Source organism: Hipposideros armiger, unplaced genomic scaffold, assembly GCF_001890085.2.
Source record: "Hipposideros armiger isolate ML-2016 unplaced genomic scaffold, ASM189008v1 scaffold_467, whole genome shotgun sequence".
In the NCBI taxonomy this organism is placed as follows: Eukaryota; Metazoa; Chordata; class Mammalia; order Chiroptera; family Hipposideridae; genus Hipposideros; species Hipposideros armiger.
The window spans coordinates 49548-68399 of record NW_017731817.1 but is presented as its reverse complement, the minus strand read 5'-3'; the positions used below and the strand labels follow the sequence as shown (position 1 = coordinate 68399).

The 18852-nt window shown below is 41.9% G+C and overlaps 1 protein-coding gene across 1 annotated transcript in view; it reads left to right on the top strand.

The window, feature by feature from the left end:
- The first annotated feature begins 1268 nt into the window (after positions 1-1268).
- The window catches only part of TEX26 (testis expressed 26), a 22254-nt gene continuing 4670 nt past the window's right edge, over positions 1269-18852 (top strand). The window contains 8 exon segments of the mRNA XM_019666333.1: positions 1269-1281; positions 4151-4232; positions 9261-9414; positions 11039-11192; positions 15514-15639; positions 15819-15869; positions 16083-16088; positions 17503-17664. Coding sequence (XP_019521878.1) covers positions 1269-1281; positions 4151-4232; positions 9261-9414; positions 11039-11192; positions 15514-15639; positions 15819-15869; positions 16083-16088; positions 17503-17664 — 748 coding nt within the window.

Here is an 18852-nt window from a genome sequence, read left to right as displayed (position 1 = left end):
CCACAAGAATGAATGAAATGCGTTTTCCATTCCACCCACCCTTTGTAAATTAGGGATAGAAAATGAAAATACTTAATTAGTATGAAAACTATGTAAAAACCCCAGTTTCTATACAGTGACAGGGCAAAGGGCAGAGAGAGGGTCTGCCCCAGGGTACCCCTGCCACACTCCTTTTGGGTCTCTTCCTCCAGCCTTTCTAGTTACCCTGTATTGGTTTCTTTCGCTGTCTCCTCTCTCCCTTCTTGTGGGGAAATGTAGAGTCCTCCAAGTTTATCCTTTTCAGTTTCCATCCTCTGTATGAGTGGCCACCCCGTCACAGGACTCCAGGCCTATGTAAAGGTGCCAATGGCTCTAGTCTTTAACTGGTATGTTCTTCCTACTTTTCAGACCCAAATGACCAGCTGTCTACCAGATCCATTTGGATGTCACAGGAGGGCCTCAAACTCAACCTGTGCAAAATCACCCTCCTGTCCTCTTAGACTTTGGGATCTCAGTTAGGAGGGTCCCAGCTGCTCAGAGTAGAGGGGAAGGCAGCTTCATTTACATCCCAAGTTGATTGATTCTGCTCCAGCGTTCCCTTCCTCTTCCCTTCTCTAAAGTTTGCCTCTTCACATCCCATCTGGGGCTTCTCATAGCCACTCTGTGCTACTCCATTGTCCCTTTCAGGAGTGGCACCCTCCAAGTGGTGGGCCTGATGTGTCACTACCCAGGTTCCCCAAATGGGAAGAGGTTGATGATAACTGCTATGGGTTAACTGCTATTAAACTATTACCATATGCTGGGCTCTTAAGTGCTATATTAGTTCCAAGGACTGCCATAAGTTCCCACAAACTGGTGGTTCAAAACAACAGAAATGTGTTCTCTCATATTCTGGAGGCCAGAAGCCCCAAAGGAAGAAGTTGCAGACTGCACTCCCTCTGGTGGCTCCAGGGGACAATCTGTCCTTGCCTTACCCAGCCTCTAGTGGCTGTTGGCATCCTTCGGAATTCAAATCAAGTTAAATGATGGCTGCTTTGAAGAGCAGCACCACCTCCCACTCACTCGTCCATGCTTGAAACATGAGGACATTTAATTCTGCTGTGGGAATAAAATGTTTTCAAACATAAAGTGACTCCCACTAAAGCAGGAGTCTCAAACGATAATGTCACTTCTTGTAGAGTGGGATCAGAGTGTGGACATCAGGAGTCTGTGTGAGCAGAGGGGTATGACATGTGGGGTTAAGGCTTTATTTAGTTAGACTGCGGAAGCCTCTAGGGGTGAAGGCCAGCATGAAGACACCAGGTAAGTACTAACAGATGAGCAGACCCAGGGCCTGGCTGGGCCCAAGAGCCTGTTCAACTAAACACAAGCCCTGGTTGGGAGAGGTGGGCAGATGAATGATAAGCAGTACACAGGTGGCAAAAATTAAATGCTTGGTCAGGGCTCCATGTGCTTGGCAGTGGCATATAGATTTTAAGAATATTTGAAAATTGAGAATGCATTTGAGAAAGATACTTGAGAGCCAGTACAATTTCTGATAATTAAGTTTGTGAACTTGCCACTGTGCACTTACATTGGCAGCACTGTACAAACAGCTCGGTAAGGTTTCATAACCTTGGTGTATCAGTGTCTCACAGCTGTGTCCGTGTTGACATGTGATGGTGTCTTGCTGAGTGGCTTTCATTATTTTTGTTGCGTGTTTTTGTGTGCTGTCATGAGAATACCTGAGCTTGAATTAGAGCAACGAACAAACATTAAATTTCTTGTTAAACTTGGCAAGAGCAGAAGTGGAATCAGGGACATCTCAGGCCAAGTTTATGGGGATAATGCCATGAAGAAAATGGCAGTGTACACATGGATTAAATGTTTTTCTGAAGGGAGAGAACGCATCACTGATGAAGACAGGTCAGGGCAGCCAGTAATGAGCAGAACTGATGAAAACATGGCAAAAATTCATCGAATTGTGAATCAAAATTGTCAGCTGACTGTGAGAAGCATAGCATACCAAGTAAACAGCAATAGAGAAACAGTTAGGAAAACCTTAACTGAAAATCTTGACATGAGAAAGACGTGTGCCAAAATGATCCCAAAGGAACTCACCGATGAACAAAAGCAAAGGAGAGTCAAAGTTTGCCAAGACCTTTTGGAGAGGCCAGGCAATGTTTTGGGCCATGTTATCACTGGTGATGAAATATGGGTGTACCAATACGACCCTGAAACAAAGCGTCAAAGTGCACAATGGAGGTCAGCCAATTCTCCATGACTAAAAAAGTTCCGTCAGTCCAAATCAAGAGTCAGAACAATGTTGCTAACTTTTTTGATATCAGAGGGGTTATTCATTATGAATTTGTACCAACTGGACAAACAGTTAACCAAGTTTATTATTAGGAAGGGCTGAAAAGGCTGTGTGAAAAAGACAAAAACGACCTGAAATTTTTGGAAACAATTCATGGCTCTTGCATCACAACAATGTACCAGCTCATACAGCACTGTCTTTGAGGGAGTTTTTAGCCAGTAAACAAATAACTGTATTGGAAACACCTCCCTACTCACCTTATATGGCCCCCAATGACTTCTCTCTTAACCTGAAGATAAAGGAAATATTGAAAGGAAGACATTTAGATGAGATTCAGAACATGAAGGGTAATTTGACAACAGCTCTGGTGGCCATTCCAGAAAGAGTTCCAAAATTGCTTTAAAGGGTGGGCTAGGCGCTGGCGTCAGTGCATAGCTTCCAAAGGGGAGTGTTTCGAAGGTGACCGTAGCGATATTTAGCAGTGAGGTATGTAGCACTTTTTCTAGGATCAGTTCGCAAACATAATTGTCAGATCTCATATTTAGGATGCATGAGTTGGAACACAGGCAATGACATGTGGCTATAGTGCTCTACAGGTGAGGTGATAGACAGTGGTTTGTTCAAACATTAAAGGGCCCATTTCAACTCAGGTTCTAGTGAAACATAAAAGGCAACAGATAACTGCCCAGATGTGAAGAATTAGAGAAGGGCTTAATTAAATTTAAAATATGTACTTCCAAGAAATTTGGTGGGCCTTTTTGACAATGAGGGGTTGGAGCAGATAAATTCTGCTGTTGCTGGTGTCTGCCTAATGGTTACTTTTCAATCCTCATCCTCCTGGACCCAGCCAGCAACATATGCCATAGGCAATGCCTCCTCCTCCTGGAAACACTTTCTTCCTCTGGCTTACAGGACACCACACTCTCCTGGTCTTCCTCTTGCCTCACTGACCTTCTTCTCAGCTCCTTCCCTGGCTCCTCCTGACTCCCCAACCTCTTGTTCGTGTGCCCCAGGTGTGCCCCAAGCTTCATCTCTTCTAACTGTGCTCCCTCCCTTGTTGACCTCACCCACTCTTGGAGCTTCAAACAACATCTACACCACAGAATCTTGCACAATCATATAAAGAATACATTAGAGCTACCCCAGATGAGTTGGGGGTGTTTCCTGTATAACACTGTTAAATGATAGAGAGCAGAAAAGGACACCGTGTAATATGAGCCCCTTTTTTGTAAAACAATATGGTAAGAACTAAAACCCTACATGTCTATGTATTTATGTGTGTGTCTGTGTGTGTGTGTGTGTGTATATATATATATATATATATCCATATATGATTGTATCAGCAGGTATAAAAGTCTCAAAATAAATAGGCATACCTGTTAACATGGGCTTCCTGGAAGGAGAGACAGGAGGAGGGTGACAATGAGCAGGGAGAGAAAGGAGCAAGGGGAAGGGATTCAGGATGAAACCCAACACGTAAACTCTGAGCCCCTTCATTCACAATAATTTCATGCATTTACAGGTATGTGTAATGCATGAAAAGTCACTAAGTCAGAAACAGTGAGCATCTTAAGATGGTAGAATTTCAAATAAACTTTCTGCTTTATATTTTTATATATTGCTTGACCTCCTTAAAAAAGCATATATGAATTCTCAGGGAAAACAGTAGGCATAGTTTTATTTAAGAGGAAACTCAGATAATTAAGTTGAACTTCCTCTTTTAGTAGAAGCCACAAGTTGGCCTTTATTTCGTAGACTCAAAATTTCCATCAAAAATGCTTTTCTCCTGCAAAATTGTTTTAATTATTAAATCAACATTTGATCAGATTATGCTAATTTTACCCACTTAAAACTGTCCTATTATGCTTTGAACAGGTGATACCCTGTGGGACTCTTATGCCACCACGATGAAGACTGCATTCACACCTAAGATGGCAGCAGTGCCTGCTTTAACTTGGTACGTTCCTACTTGGGTCAGGTTGACAAGCACACTTGAATTTGTTCATTTGTATCCTAGCATTCAGAAGTCAAAACAAATGGAAAGAGTAACCGGAGAAAGCTTATGAAAGATGCACTCAGGTCAGACCTATTCAGCATGCACTGTTCTCCAAGCATCAGAAAGAGCACCCCACCCCTCACCCCCAACAACGTTTAAACCTCCTGCAGGAAAACTAAGTAAACAGACCCATGGATTCTTCATCATGTTCCTGTGTATCATGGTTTACAATAGAGGCAATAAATAGGTTAATAGAATTATGTCACCTGAGCACAGAGTATGAATTGAACCCATCACTGGATACATGGTAAGAGGCAGTGACAGTTGAATGAATGGATGAATGACCAGTTGTTAGCACTTCAATCAACACTACTAGTCTTGGAAGCTGGGAGAAACCCACAGTTTCCTCACCTTTACCTTCACTGCTCTACTTTCTGCTTCCTAAAGCAATGCTGGCTTGCAGCATCTCCAGTTCTGCCTGAAGTGTGGGTGGCGGGAATTTCTGTCTGTCAGCTGCCTCTCTAAGCTCATTGATGGGTGAGTGAGAGTGGGGTAAGGAAAGCCCTGGCAAGTTTCATGGCATCAGTGGTCAGTGGGAAATCAGCATGGAGAATCTTCCCTTGCCTGTGTCTACTCTGTGGATTGTTCCCAATAAAAAAGGTCTCTCACCTTAAAAGCTCAAGTTATTGAGAAGCCAGAAGGAATATTGGCAAGACCATGGCTGTGGAATGAGGCAGAAAGGGGTTCTAACCTCTACTCCCTGCTCTAACCCGTGTGATCTCTGCTACCTTCGGCAGGTAACAAGCCATGTGTGGCTCACTTTTAAGGCTGGTGCTTGTTCTGGGGACAGAATGAAAGCACCAGGACAGTGACAAATGCAAAGTTACAACCATTTTTTCATTCATTTTTCCCCAGCATAATATATGACAGACTTCCCCAAAATGCAGACTGCCGGACTCCTGACTTCTAAGTTATTAGCTAGCCCTCAGAGTCCCATTATGTTCCTTAACTGGGAGATTTATCATCGACAGTGATGATTCCACCAGCTTCCCAGGCGGGAACACTTGTCTGAAGAAGAAACATGAGATGAATGCCAAAACCAAATGGGCACTATCAAAGTTTAAATCAGTGGGCCTCAAATTCACATAGTTAAGTTCACAGAAGTTTTTATCATAAATTTAAATAGTTGCAAAAGATAAAACTTTCAGCCCATCCTAAATATTGACATTTAAAAACAAAACTGTTCAGTTATTTCTTTGACTATAACCTATGGGTAATCTTAACACCTTAGCAAATTAATGCATGCTATGGTCCTTTTAAAAGACACACAAACAAGCTCTTCTTTAATAGATAATTTTTATTTCATTCCTTTTCCGTCTTGGACTCTTAGTCCCACTCTACTTCCTCCATAGACTTTTACTCTGCTGTAATATATTTTGTGTTTGAAAGGAGCTTATTGATCACTCCATTATACTTCTTGGCAACCATTTTAGTATGTTAATTGAAATTAATTTTTAAGCATGATATGAGACCTTTAGTATTGAGCTATCACAATTATTTTTAGTACACAATTGCTCAAAGCAATGAATACAGTACAAATGTTAATAATTACTATATACAAAAAGTAAACATTTTGGAACTACATCTTAATGAGATAAATGGGACTGTTTTGTTTTTGATTAGTTTATAAATCCAGTTTTGAGTGTTGTTATTTTTGGAATGAGACCAGATTCAACGTTAATTTTTTACTGCTCCTTTTAAATTTTTTTAAAATTTGTAGATGCTAATGTTGGGAAACCTTGTTCACATAATAAGTAGACATGAATGAAAGTTTTAGTGTAGCATTTTCATTCAGTACTCTGAACTCTGAGTTACATGCCAAAAAATCACAAGGTGATTTTTAATGATTGATTGGCTGACACCTTGTTCAGTTTTATTGAAAGCATATAATGAGATGATTTGTCAGCTAGTTATTGAGTTATTTCCTGTCTCATTTTCTGAGAAGTATACTGAAAAAGGTACATCTTAACAAATGGCTGTAATTACATCTGCTACTCTCTCACTTGAAAGAAACTTGTTTAGTATTATACTCTCAAAAAGGACTTAGAAAATGGAAACAGTAGTTTCAATAAATGTTTTCCAATACAATCTTCTTTTTGATAAAAAGTTTTTATCATCACATACTTCAAATATATTTTAATCAAAATCTTAGAGCTAAATATCTAACTTATACAATTTATACCATGTTTACCTAGTTGTTAAAATCAGTCCTTGTTTTCAAACCAACAAGTAAAATTAGGTTTATTTACTGTCAAAATAAAATCTGACTACACTTAACAGTTCAAATAAATGTTAAAAGTTTTGAGAAATATTATGAAAACTACTGATAAATTGTGAAATGAAATGCACATTTTAGGGAAGGTAGTTAAAAGTAGACAGGGAAGTGTAAAAATATTTTGGTCTAATGTGACTAATTATATTCAAGTAATAAAAATAATGAAATGAAATATATATCTAAATACGTTTGTTATCTGTTAAGTGAGGAGTATGATAAGAAAAATCTGATGTTCTTTAGTTAAATATGTTCTCATGTGCATAGAACTTTGGTGCTTGACTTTGGGGAATAATTAAATAATAATCATATATAAAAATCAGAAACAATTTTATTGATTTCTTTAGACACCAAATCAAACATTTAGTATGCACTTAATGAAGAAGAAAGTTATGTTTGGTGAAAATTAATTGGTCTGGCAAGCCAAGATATACTGTCATGTATTGTTAATATTTTACAAATAAAATAAAGGGAAGACTGGCTGTATTGGGATAAATATTTTATAATAAGATCATGTTAAAAAATAAGGTATAAATACCTTGTTGAATGATGAATATAAAATCTGAAAAACAGGGGCTGGCCGAGTGGCTCAGTTGGTTAAGAGCTCGCTCAAGAGTTTGAGCTCTGAGCAACAGCGGTTCAAGTCCAGCCCGAGCTGAGCAGCTGCTGAGCTGCCAACAGGTAGCAGGATGGCTCGGCTAAAAAAAAAAAAAAAATCTGAAAAACATCACAATATATTTACGCACCAGTTTTACCCAGCGAATCTTTAAAAATTTGGTAGCTTAGGAAAAGATTCCAGTTACATTGAAAAGAACCAGCATCACCACCCCATCCTGCTCCATCTACTCAGAAATTTTCTTTCCAGCTAGAGACATATCCTAGAGATTTTTTAAAAGCTGAAAAAAAATGTTTACCTTTAAGTATGTGGGGGGGTAAGGGACATTTTAAGCATTCTGTATTCTCTGTCTTTCTCTCAGAGGCTTCTCTCTAAAGAGGGATAACATTTTGTAATCGTCAGGAGATGGACAAGTGTCTCCAATATTACACTCCACCATGTCATTACAATGTAGCTAAATTCAGACTATCCTTCACAGACCATAATATCCTGGTTATAGAACCACCTTTCAACCTCTCAGAAATACAGGTGAAAGCTAGGATGGAAAGGGCAAGCCCTAAGCAAGTACCTGGATTTGGATGCAAGGGGGCTGCCCTGAAATGTAGCCCAAAGTTTTCCTCCACTGAGCACCGCTTGTGGTTGGAGCCTTCCACCCCGAGGAGTAAGAGGTGTAAAGCACCTTAGTAAGACCCTGTGGTGGAGTGGGGAAGAGAGAAAGGGCTGTGGGAAAGAAAGGGCCACAGCTGTGCAGGTTTGCGCTCAGGCAGGTACCTGTTAGGAAAGAGTGTGCTCAGAAATGGAGTTGAAAAACAAGCCCTTTAAAGCTATCTGTGCTCTGTTCCCTTGGAGACTCTTCGTGGACCTGCGATCACTTCCATTGGATTTAGGACCGCCGTCCTACCTGGTCCCCATGCACCTGGATGACAAGTAGACTAGTCCATCATCCAGATACATTCACTTTCCAGATGTTTGGTTTCTTACAGACATAACCTGAATCTAACCCAGCCCTCTTTTTTAAAAAAGTCAATGTGAAATATTTTAGATATGCACAATGAATCTCCAGCTAGCTCCGAGCTTCAGTAATCCAGAACACATGGACACTTTCCTGTACGCCTTCCACCCAGCCTTGCCACTGAGTAATGCTGAAGCAAATTCCAGGCATTATATATCATTTCAATTCTAAATAATTTTATATATCTCTGAAAGATAAGGACTCTTTTAAAATATATAACAATACCATTAACTCACCTAAAAAAATCCTTAATATCAAATACAGCCAATCAGCAATCCTTTCTCCAATTGTCTCATAATTTAAAAAAACAACAGTTGGATTGAAATTTATTCCATTTGGTTATTACATTTCTTATGTCAATTAATCAACAGGCCCCCCCCCTTTTTTTGTCTGAAAATATCTTTGTTAAAGAAATAGATGGCTGTTCTGGATTTTTCTGATTTCATCCCCATCATGTCATTTAAAATATCCCCCATTTGATGTATTTCCTGAGATTCCAAAGACGTCATTAGATTCGTGTTGGGTACTGTGGCAAAAATCTTTAATGGGCAGTGGTGTGTGTGTCCATCCAGACCAGACACCCCTCGTGCTCTCTCTTTCTGAGCAGTGAATGGAAACTGCCAGTCACTGCCTGGATGCATTGTTTCGTCAGGGACTTGCAAACCTGTGATATCTTAATTCTTATATTTCTTCCTTTTATTAACTGAAATAGTTCTATAGAGAGAAGTACTGTTCATACAGGAGAGTATGCAGCTCTTTAAATTCTTTATAAAATGAGTTTAACAATTACTGAATTTCAGATTTGTATTCATTTAAATTTTATTTTAGACCTCCCATACTTTGTCAAGATCCATCCTAAGGTACAGGATTGTTTCTTTTCAGGGAAATCTGGAAATTAAATGATTTCTGATAAGTCTTAAGCTAGCTAATCTTTTAAAAAAATGTGACGAGTAAAATTACTGACCTGTGTACTGTTGTGAGACTTAGTATTTAATCTTTTACTCCAATTTCCGCTATCTGTTCTTGTAGTCCAAAAAGTACCAGACGATTAGGATATACCTATTCACTGAGTGATCCTATTCTCAATCAGACACAGCACAATGATGAGTACACCTGGAAATCATATTCTGAAAAAGAGTTGATCAAGGCCAGAACCCCAAGAGGAACTGGGAGCCCCAGTCAAGTAAGGCAATATCTACATATCAGTTGAATTTAATATTGTATCAATAATCCATAAGTGAGAGTTTGAATATGTCCCAAAGATCCTTCACCATCTATAATTATGGTTCTTCTGAGATTATTTTTGCTTACCCTCTCACATGTATTTCTAACTACTTCTCCCCACCCCCTTAATTTTAAAATGATTTTTTAAAAAGATTTTTATTGGGGAATTGGGGGAGGGGAACAGCACTGGGGATTTGGGGGAAGGGGAACAGACAAGTTGCTGTCCTTTTGTTCTTCAGTCTACTTGTGGAGGACGTTGCTTCACTGGCCCAAGTTGGCACCATCATTGCGCTCTTCCTGGGCGAGGCAGATCAGTCGCCGGCTTCTGGACGACCGCTCGCGGCTCACGCTGGCTGCTGGCTACACACGGTAGCCCATGGCAACCCACTGCAGCAGTGGCTGCAGCCTACCAGTCGCCTACGACTCACGGCAGCCCAGCTCCAGGTTGAGCTGTTGTTCAGCATCTTAGCTGTAGAGGGCAGTGTCACTGGCCCTCATATGTGGGATCCGAACCGGGGCCCTCTGGCGTCCCAAGCCAGCTCTTAACCAATGCACCACTCGGCTGGCCCCCAAAAATGATTTTTAATTGAAGTGAAATTCACATAGAAAAATTATAAGAGGAAAAGGGGATAGAGAGGGAAACTGAAGATTAAAAGAGACTTGAAAGGCAAATTTGGGACAATGAGTATACTTAACTATTTTGAGGAATTTCAGTGTGAAGACAAACTGAGAAATACCTTAGTAACTAGAGGTTGAAGTAGAGTGAAGAGGGAGCTTGCTTTCTCTCTCTCTCTCTCTCTCTCTCTCTCTCTCTCTCTCTCTCTCTCTCTCTCTCTTTGTTTTCTTTCTTCCTTTCTTTTCTTTTCTTTGTTTTAAGAGAGGAGAAATAATGGCAGGCTTGGATGCTGATGGCAACAACCTGAGAGAGGGAGAAACAGAAGTTTTAAGAAAGAAGTGAGAGTTGTTCAGGTCATGTGTGGAGGAGATTAAACACAAGGGGCTCCCATGTACCAGGTGGGATAGGGCCCCACTGGGCGGTGGTGCGGCAGGTTAAGGATGTTCTCTTCCTTGGCTTCAATTTTCTCAGGAAAATAGGAAGCAAGAGGCAAGAGAGAGGGAAGATGGAAAGAGGTGATGGAGGTTCCAAATTTTATAATCATGATATTTCTTTGGAGGCAAAGAGGAGAGAGGGCTGGGGGCTCCAAGGTGAAGGAGCGGTGTGCAAGTGTGGCCAGAGCTAGAATTCACAGGACTTCTCTTCCTCTGGCCTGATCTGAAGATGTCTGAATGGAGGCACAATTCTCGGACTTTGCAATCACATTTTCTTTCATCAATAGGAAAAGTCACAGTGACAAAATGCTGTGTTACAGCTGGGTAAACTGATGGCTCCTGTTGACAGGCTCCTGTACACACAGCATCTACAAGATGGTGCCCAGGTGTAAAGGACTCTAAAGAATGTGTACACACACACATATATGCATGCACACGCATGTGCACACAGACACACATGCACACATACTCATTTTTCACTCCATTAGGTGAACCCATGTGTATTTTCTTGAAAATTGTGTTTGTGTTGATAGGCCCTCGTCCACTGGACACTACCTCCAGGTCACTCAACACCAGTGAAGAGCTTCCTCCCGTGGAAAATCACTGCTTCGATGGATGAGGTCAGGAAGGCCATATCTAATCAATTTATTTCCCATACTAGAAGAGAGTTTGTGGACACAGCCAAAGGTAAGCGTGTTCATTTCTCTCCTCTTCCTGCTAACGCACTAGGCACTGGAGTCCCCATGGTAAGCTGCACAGACATGGTCTCTTTCCTCAAGGATCACAGTGTAGACATGACAAGAGCAATTTACCAACAGAAATGGTCAAGTGTAAAAGGTGCACATTGTGGAAAATGCAGGGTGCTGTGGATGCGCACAGTAGGACATCTAGCCAAACGCAGGGAGAGAGGTAAGGAAAGGCTTCTTGGGCCTGAAGAACAAGGACCAATAGCCAGATGAAGATGAAGTGATCGAGTCAAACAGGCTGTTTTCAATTCCTAATGACTTGGCTATATTTTTAAAAATTAAAACTTGAATTAAACCAGTGCATGCATATATTTAAATACAGTATCCTACAGGCTCATAATGAAATACCAGCAGTTCCCTCACCCATCCCTCTCCACTCCCCACTGACAATTTCAAGGGAGGTACTCACATCTGATTGGAAACTACATAGAGATGGGGCTTGTTAGCTGGTGCTTAACTTAGGTGGTGAGCTCTCTTTTTCTTAGGAAACCCCCAAATGTCAGTATTTGTAGATCAGTTTTTCCAGAGAGGTAAACTCTTGGCTGTTGGCATACTGAGAGCAGAACTGGGGAAGGGACTGAGCAGACTCTCACTGAACCCCTTTCTTTCAGTCCAGCATCTCTCTACACCCTCCTACTGTGTCCCACCATCCAGACATGCTTTTGTTCAATTTTGTGTTGAATACATCTCTGGTCGTTTGTAATTAAAAGACCTCCATGTAGCAGATGAACATTATAAATAAAATGTCATGGGAAAACATTTGAAATGTCAGCATTCTTCAAAGATGTCTTTGAGATTCCAATCAGTTGTCCTTTCAGCATGAGCAAATTACCATGTCGCCACATCTAGGTAAATACCCAAGACCTGTCAAGATGCCCTCCTAAATCTCCTAATGCCATCTGCTTCTCTCGCTTTTCTCAGCCACTGCCCTGGTTCAGGCTACTATCCCTTGGATGACCTCTAATCCAACTCCCTTTTCTGGTTTTGTCTCCTCTGATCCACTGTCCATCCATACAATAGCCATAGTGAGCTTCCAGATGTGCAAGTTGACATCACCTTCGAGCTAAACCTTCCCATTGTCCTCAGGGTTCTGTAGAATCTGGTCCTTGCTCACGCCCTAGCATTCCCCCTTGCCAGCCCCCACACTATGAGACTGCCCACCGTTCACCAGGCTCACCGTGCCCCTGGCAGCCTCATGCCTCCCCACACACTGCCTCCTCCCTAGGAATGCCTCTCCCTTCCTTCTTTTAGCCCACATCTGCCCATAATTTAAGTCTAAATGTAAGCTTTCCTTCTCTCCCAGGAGTCTTCACTGGTCCCCCAAGTTTGGATCAGTAGCCCTCCCTTATGTTTTATAGACCCTCTTCTTAACCGCTTCTGCAGCATTTATCACATAATATTGTAATTCTCTTCTTTTGTATCTGTTTCTCTAATGCTTTAAGCATCGAATACCCAGGGACCATGTCTTACCTGAGTATCCTCATTACTAGAGTTAAGGCGAATCAATGAAAACTACTAAAAGGTACCTGTTTTCTCACTTAGGCTTGGATGATTTGGCTTGGGTGATTTACACAGCAGATAAAACCCACAGAACTGGTTCTCACATGGCTATAGATTATGTGCTAAGGGTTCTAGTGGTTTTGGCTGTCCTTGCTGTAGATTTACTTTTGGATTAGGCCCTGTCAGCAGATGCCTTACCTAATCTTCAGTGGGCCAGTTTCTCTCTTCAGGCAGTAAGTGTATGTCATATATGTAGTATATGTCACTGTTATCAAGTAGACAAAAAACCAGTGGGACCTTAGCTCCTGAGGAGCAGGGACGGCTCCCTGGAGGAGTCCAGGCTTTGGTCCTGGGAGGTGTGGTTAGCATTGAGCCAGGTAAGCTCTGAGTCATGGTTGTCTCGTTTGTCCAAACGTCAATACAACGGTGGAGACCTCAGCTGTCAGTTGGGGCCCTTTCTGGATTTTCTTTCCTTAATAATGACAAAGGAACTAACTAACATGAAATTTTATAAAAACAATAAAAGCATTAGTTGGAACCAAGTAAGTGTTATTTTAAGCATATATCACATAGGCGATCGCTAGAGTGTAGTTCAGATTAATTGTTAATCCATAGCAATTATGTTCTAACTTTTTTCTTTTGTTCACTCATTAATTTAGTAAATATTTAATGAGGTCTATTACTGTGATAAGTACTGAGGATCAATGAAGAATATGATTTACTCTTTATCTTCACAGGAACTCTGAATAAGTCTAGGCCCCGATTAATGTTTTTCTGGGTCTTCATCTCCAATTGCTCTACTTCTAAGCTGGTCCATCCTGGTCCACATGGACCAACCCCTCCAGATGCTTCACAGCTCTGAATCCTAGTTTACCTCTCCGCTTCACCCTCAGCTACCCCTCCCTGCCCTGCGTACATCACACTCCCACCAACCCGACTACATTTCATGAATGCACCCTTTGCTTGTGTTGCCCCTTCATCAAAGCACGCTCTCTGCTGTGCCTCCCCTTCAATTTCTGTCTTGCTTCCCTTCTCCTAACAGAGCTCATCACAATCTCCCTGGGCTTCTATAGCTCCTTATTCAAGGCCCTGAGTTAGTGATTCTTAAGCAGGTGAGAAGCTCGTTTACAACAAAAGTCCCTGGGCCCCACTTCTAGAGATTTTCAATGTCTGGGATGAGGTTCAGGTTTTTGGAAAAACCATCCCAGGTAATTCTGTTGGATTATCTCTATGTGGAAACCACAGTTCTAAGTGTTACGGTTGCAAGACATCACATTCCATATGCGTTTGTCCTGCATGTATCTTTCTAATCATACTCATTTGCGGTTGGTTGTCTTAAGGTAGAACAATGACCTAATTGTCTTTAACCTTGGCACAGAACACATATAGGCACTGAACACATTTGATTTTGAGTACTAGCTTTCAGGAGAAGGGATGGGCATATGTATCGAGTATTTCAACTGTTTTTACTCCTATAAAGCTATTAGTAATTATGAAAACCAAGTGAAGGATGGCACTTACTAGGAATGATGCCAAATGATTTTCCAAAATATCTTAAAGGATGTCCTGATTTTGACCCTAGAGTTTCCTCCTCTCTAACCTTATCTTTTCCTTGGGCAGCCTATGGGTTCATTATGAGAGCCATCGAGTACCCATGTCCTCTCTTCCCGAGTCATTTAAATTAAGAGCATTATTGACCTAGACAGAGATCATTTTTTTAAAAATCAATAAGAAAACACTCTTGTATGCCGGCAGATGACATCACACATTGTTTTATGTACAATGTACATTTTAATTTACGTTGAACAGTTCTATTGAAAAATTAATTTGGAGCAAGAACTGAGTTTAGTGTCAGTAGTAATTGGCATTCTTTGGGCATTGCTCATGAAATCCATGTTTTTCACACCTTTATCCAGAATAAAGTTGCAGTTGTATGATATGCCTCTGAACCAACACTTTGTAACAAGAATTAAGGGTAAACTCATTCTGAGTGAGATGGCTTGTGACTCTCTTCTGTCTGGTATGCTTGTGGGACCTAGCGTTCAGTCAGTGCTTAATAGATATTTAATGATTATAGATTTAATGAATATTTTTAGCAGAGTTATTTCACAGAAATAATAGTGATATTGTCTACTAATGATGATGACGTTACCTAACCCTCCGTCAGTAAGGGATAAGCTTTGCGTGGTTCTTTTCCAGGTAACGGGGATGACATGCACTGACCACCTATGGCTGCCAGATACAGCAAATAAAACACAGGATGCCCAGTGAAATCTGAGTAACTGTATGTAGTAGATAAATAATGAGTACTTATGCAATCTCACACTAAAAAATTAGTCATTGTTAATCTGAAATTCAAACTTAACTATGTTTTATATGGCAACCCTAGCCCTCTCTAAAATCTCTCACTGTGCTCCCCATCATGGTCTCAGGGACGAGGCAGGTCTAGTGGAGTGAGGAATGCCTTCTGTGTCCACAAAGCTGAACAAAGGAGCACTCCTACCGACATACAACATATTCTTTAGAATCTACTTCTAATGATGTGAGCATATCCTTCCTATGCTTGATGAAGCAGAAAATTATTTCTTAGTTGAAATATCCATAAAAAGTACATTGCCCATACCTCTAAATATAAGAAGAGTTGGTTCTGGTGTGATAAATCAGAAGCTAGTGCTAAAAGCAAAATGGAATGAAAGTATGATGCTATTCAGAAATAGCATACAAGGGGTAATTATTTCCATCCATCTCTACCCCCACCCCAGCTCAGAAGACTAAGCAAAGTTCTCAGGTGCATCTGGAATGGAAAAAGTTATTTCCGCACCCTGCAGACACTGAATTTCGATGGAATTACCAAGTTCCAGCTTAAATTCCTGAGCTTCAAGATTTTAGTTTCGGGGCCGGCTGAGTGGCTCAGTTGGTTAAGAGCTCGCTCAAGAGTTTGAGCTCTGAGCAACAGCGGTTCGAGTCAGCCCGAGCTGAGCAGCCGCTGAGCTGCCAACAGGTGGCAGGATGGCTCAGCTAAAAAAAACAAAAAACAAAAAACAAAAAACAACAACAACAAAAAAAGATTTTAGTTTCAAATATGGATGCTACTCAAGCTTACCAATCGCTTCTCAGGGTCTAGATAGGTACACCTGTAGCTTTTAAAGTGCCTTCGTAGATTCTTTCCCCTTGCTCCAAGATTCCTCTGAATCTTGGTAAGAGTCACAGAGAACATCAGAGATCCCTGCATGAAATTAAAACTACGCCTCCATGGCGCCTGCCCTCAAACTCAGGGAGTGAGAGTCTCAGAAGAGAGCTGACTGCTTATGCTGAGAAATCTGCCTGGGAGGGGTGGGTATTAGGATCAGGGACTTCTTCCCCCTCCCCCTGCCTTATAAAACTTAAAGAAAGGATTCAGTTGCTATAAAATGACAGGGAAAGAGACCAGATGGGAATGAAATTAGTCATTTATCCACACACACACCTTCAAGCACATGCAGATTTAGCGCTCTTTCTATTGTATTTGAGTCTATTTTTGTGATCCAGATTTCTATTGTTTTCAACAGAAAAGTTTTTAAAAGTTCCATGACCCAGCCCCCTCCAAGCTACCGGTTAAGAGGATAATTGAGTATCAGCCTAAGGGGGCAATTTATTCCTGGCATGGAGTAGGGATCAAGTAGTACTTTAGACAGAAATCACAGCGTAGAAGCTTATTTAGTGTCTTGGGGTTAGGAGGCAACCGAGAAGTTACCTAGTCTAGACCTCATGTCATATCTGAGTCACCCCTATCCTATCCTTGACAAGGGGGTGATATTGTCCTTGCCCAGACTCTTCAGGGGAGTGCCCACACCCAAAGCAGTGCCTTTCTTCTTAGATGTTTCAGCTGTTTGGAAGCCCCCACAGCTAGAATCCTCCTCGCTCAGCTTGTAGCCATAGGCTCTGTTCTTCCCACATTAGCCAGTATAATCCGTTATCCTGTGAAAGCCTAGCATATGCCTTCCAAGTTCGCTCCACTTAAAGCATTTCCAGACCCTACAAACACACTTCTCAGGGTGGAGTGTCATGTCCCCTCATCAGCCTGGTCCCTCCATCTGACCAATGATCCCTTTAAAGGAGACGCCTGGAACTGAATGCATTTAAGTTGTCCTTAAGGTTTACAAAGATTGGACAAGTGGAAATTGGACAAGTGCTCATGTCATCTTCGTTGCTTTTTTATGATGATTCCCCAACTGTCAGGACCCACATTAAATGAACAACATTCTGAATCAACTCTAAGCGCTTCGGTTCTTCCGGCTCCTCATGCCCCCATTAGTCTGAGTGTGTGATGCTGCTGACCATAGCTCTCATCCGTCTTCCAAACTGCTCTTCCTAAGACACCTGGATCCCTGAGGGAGGCTGCTGAGTGTGTCAGTCCATGTCTGCCCAGGAGATGGTATGAAAAGGAAACAGCTTCTATGAAGACAGTTGTTTATAACGCAGATGGCAAGTGCTTACATCCTGACATGCTGACAGGGACAACTTCCTTTCTGAAAACAGTGGTCAGATTCAACCTTCTGGCCATTGTCTCTAATCCCTCCTGCTCCAGTGCTGAGTCCCAGCGCCCCACACAGCCTGAGTCACTCGCACAGCGCCGCCCTTTCCAGGACCATTAGAGATGCTGAGTGGGCTCCAGGGGGAGGTTCAGGGCTGCCTCTGTGCTCAACAAACAAGGGCAGGAGTTTTTTGCTCAGTGACAGACTCAAAGTCTGTGCTTCCTTGTGTCCCCCTAGTCCCTGCTGTGCTCTACAGCCACCTGAGGAATCAGGAGCGCACAAAGAAGCAGACCACGTACCAGAGCGATTACGGGCAAGCGTACCTGGATTTCTTAGTGATCTTGAACTCGTACACACCCTCTCAAGTCACAGAGTACCTGCAAAGTGTTTCCTGCAAAGGTAGGATGAGGCCTTGAGTTACTAGTTAATGAGTTTACAGGTCATAACACGTTGCTTTATGCCAAATACAAATTGTCCCAACTGCCAGCCACTGCAGTTAAATGTCCCTGAAAAGAAAAAATATTGCTTCAAAAAAATTTATAGTTTTTGTGCAAACCTTAACTCACTGACAATAAATCTTTCTTAAAAGGCTCCAGTGACTAAGTCCCCATTTACTAAAAAGGAAACGCAGCTTTTCACTCATTTCTGATCTCGCTTGCCTGCCGTTGAATTTTTCCAAAGTGACTTTTTCTCACAGTTAATGAATTTCTCCGGTGGCTGTTTGTACTATCTCATAGTTTTATTTTATTCGGTGTAATCTGTATTTCCTGTTTGGTGGCATTTCTTTTTGACAGGCTTTTTAGGGTACACGAGAATCTTCATGCATCATATCCTCAAAGAGATCAAGTGCCATTCCCAGGGCAGGGTTGGTTCACTCCACGTAACAGGGACTTACCCCAGGTTGGGGCTTAGCAATGGGGGAGCATCTCAGGGGCAACTGGTCAGCCTGAGCATGTGTGAAGTGTCACCTCAGAGAATCAGAGCTGGAGGAGAGGAAACAATCTCTTTCAACAGCCGCCTCTCAGCGCCCAACGTCAGTGATCACACCCCATCACTCCTCACATTTGAGCACACGCCCCAGTGCAGACATATATATTTATATAAAGTATATCCGTTCACCACTAAGCTCATGTATTATGTACACTATGAAACTTACAAAATGTTGAAGGAGGGAGTAAAGAGCAAACATAATAGCGCTTTCTGTGTTCTAGGTTTTTGGGGAGTCACTGCCTAGTTTTGTGTCTGTGATCAGGCTTAAACTCAGAACTGCACCAGCTTATTCAGTAACCCTCCACTGCTCTCTGCTCTCTCTCTCTCTCTCTCTCTCTCTCTCTCTCTCTCTCTCTCTCTCTCAGGTCCCTAACCTGTCATTTGCCTGTCCCGAACCATGGCCGGAAGAGCTTGCTCCTCTGAAATCCTTTTTTATTCTTGAATCTCCTGCCCCACACAAGACTGAAACCCTGCTGGAGGCAAGACTGAAGAGTGTGTGTGTGTGTGTGTGTGTGTGTGTGTGTGCACGCGTGCCTGTGTGTGCCTCTGTGTGTGTGTGTGCATGCGCGCCTGTGTGTGACTGTGTGTGTGTGTGTG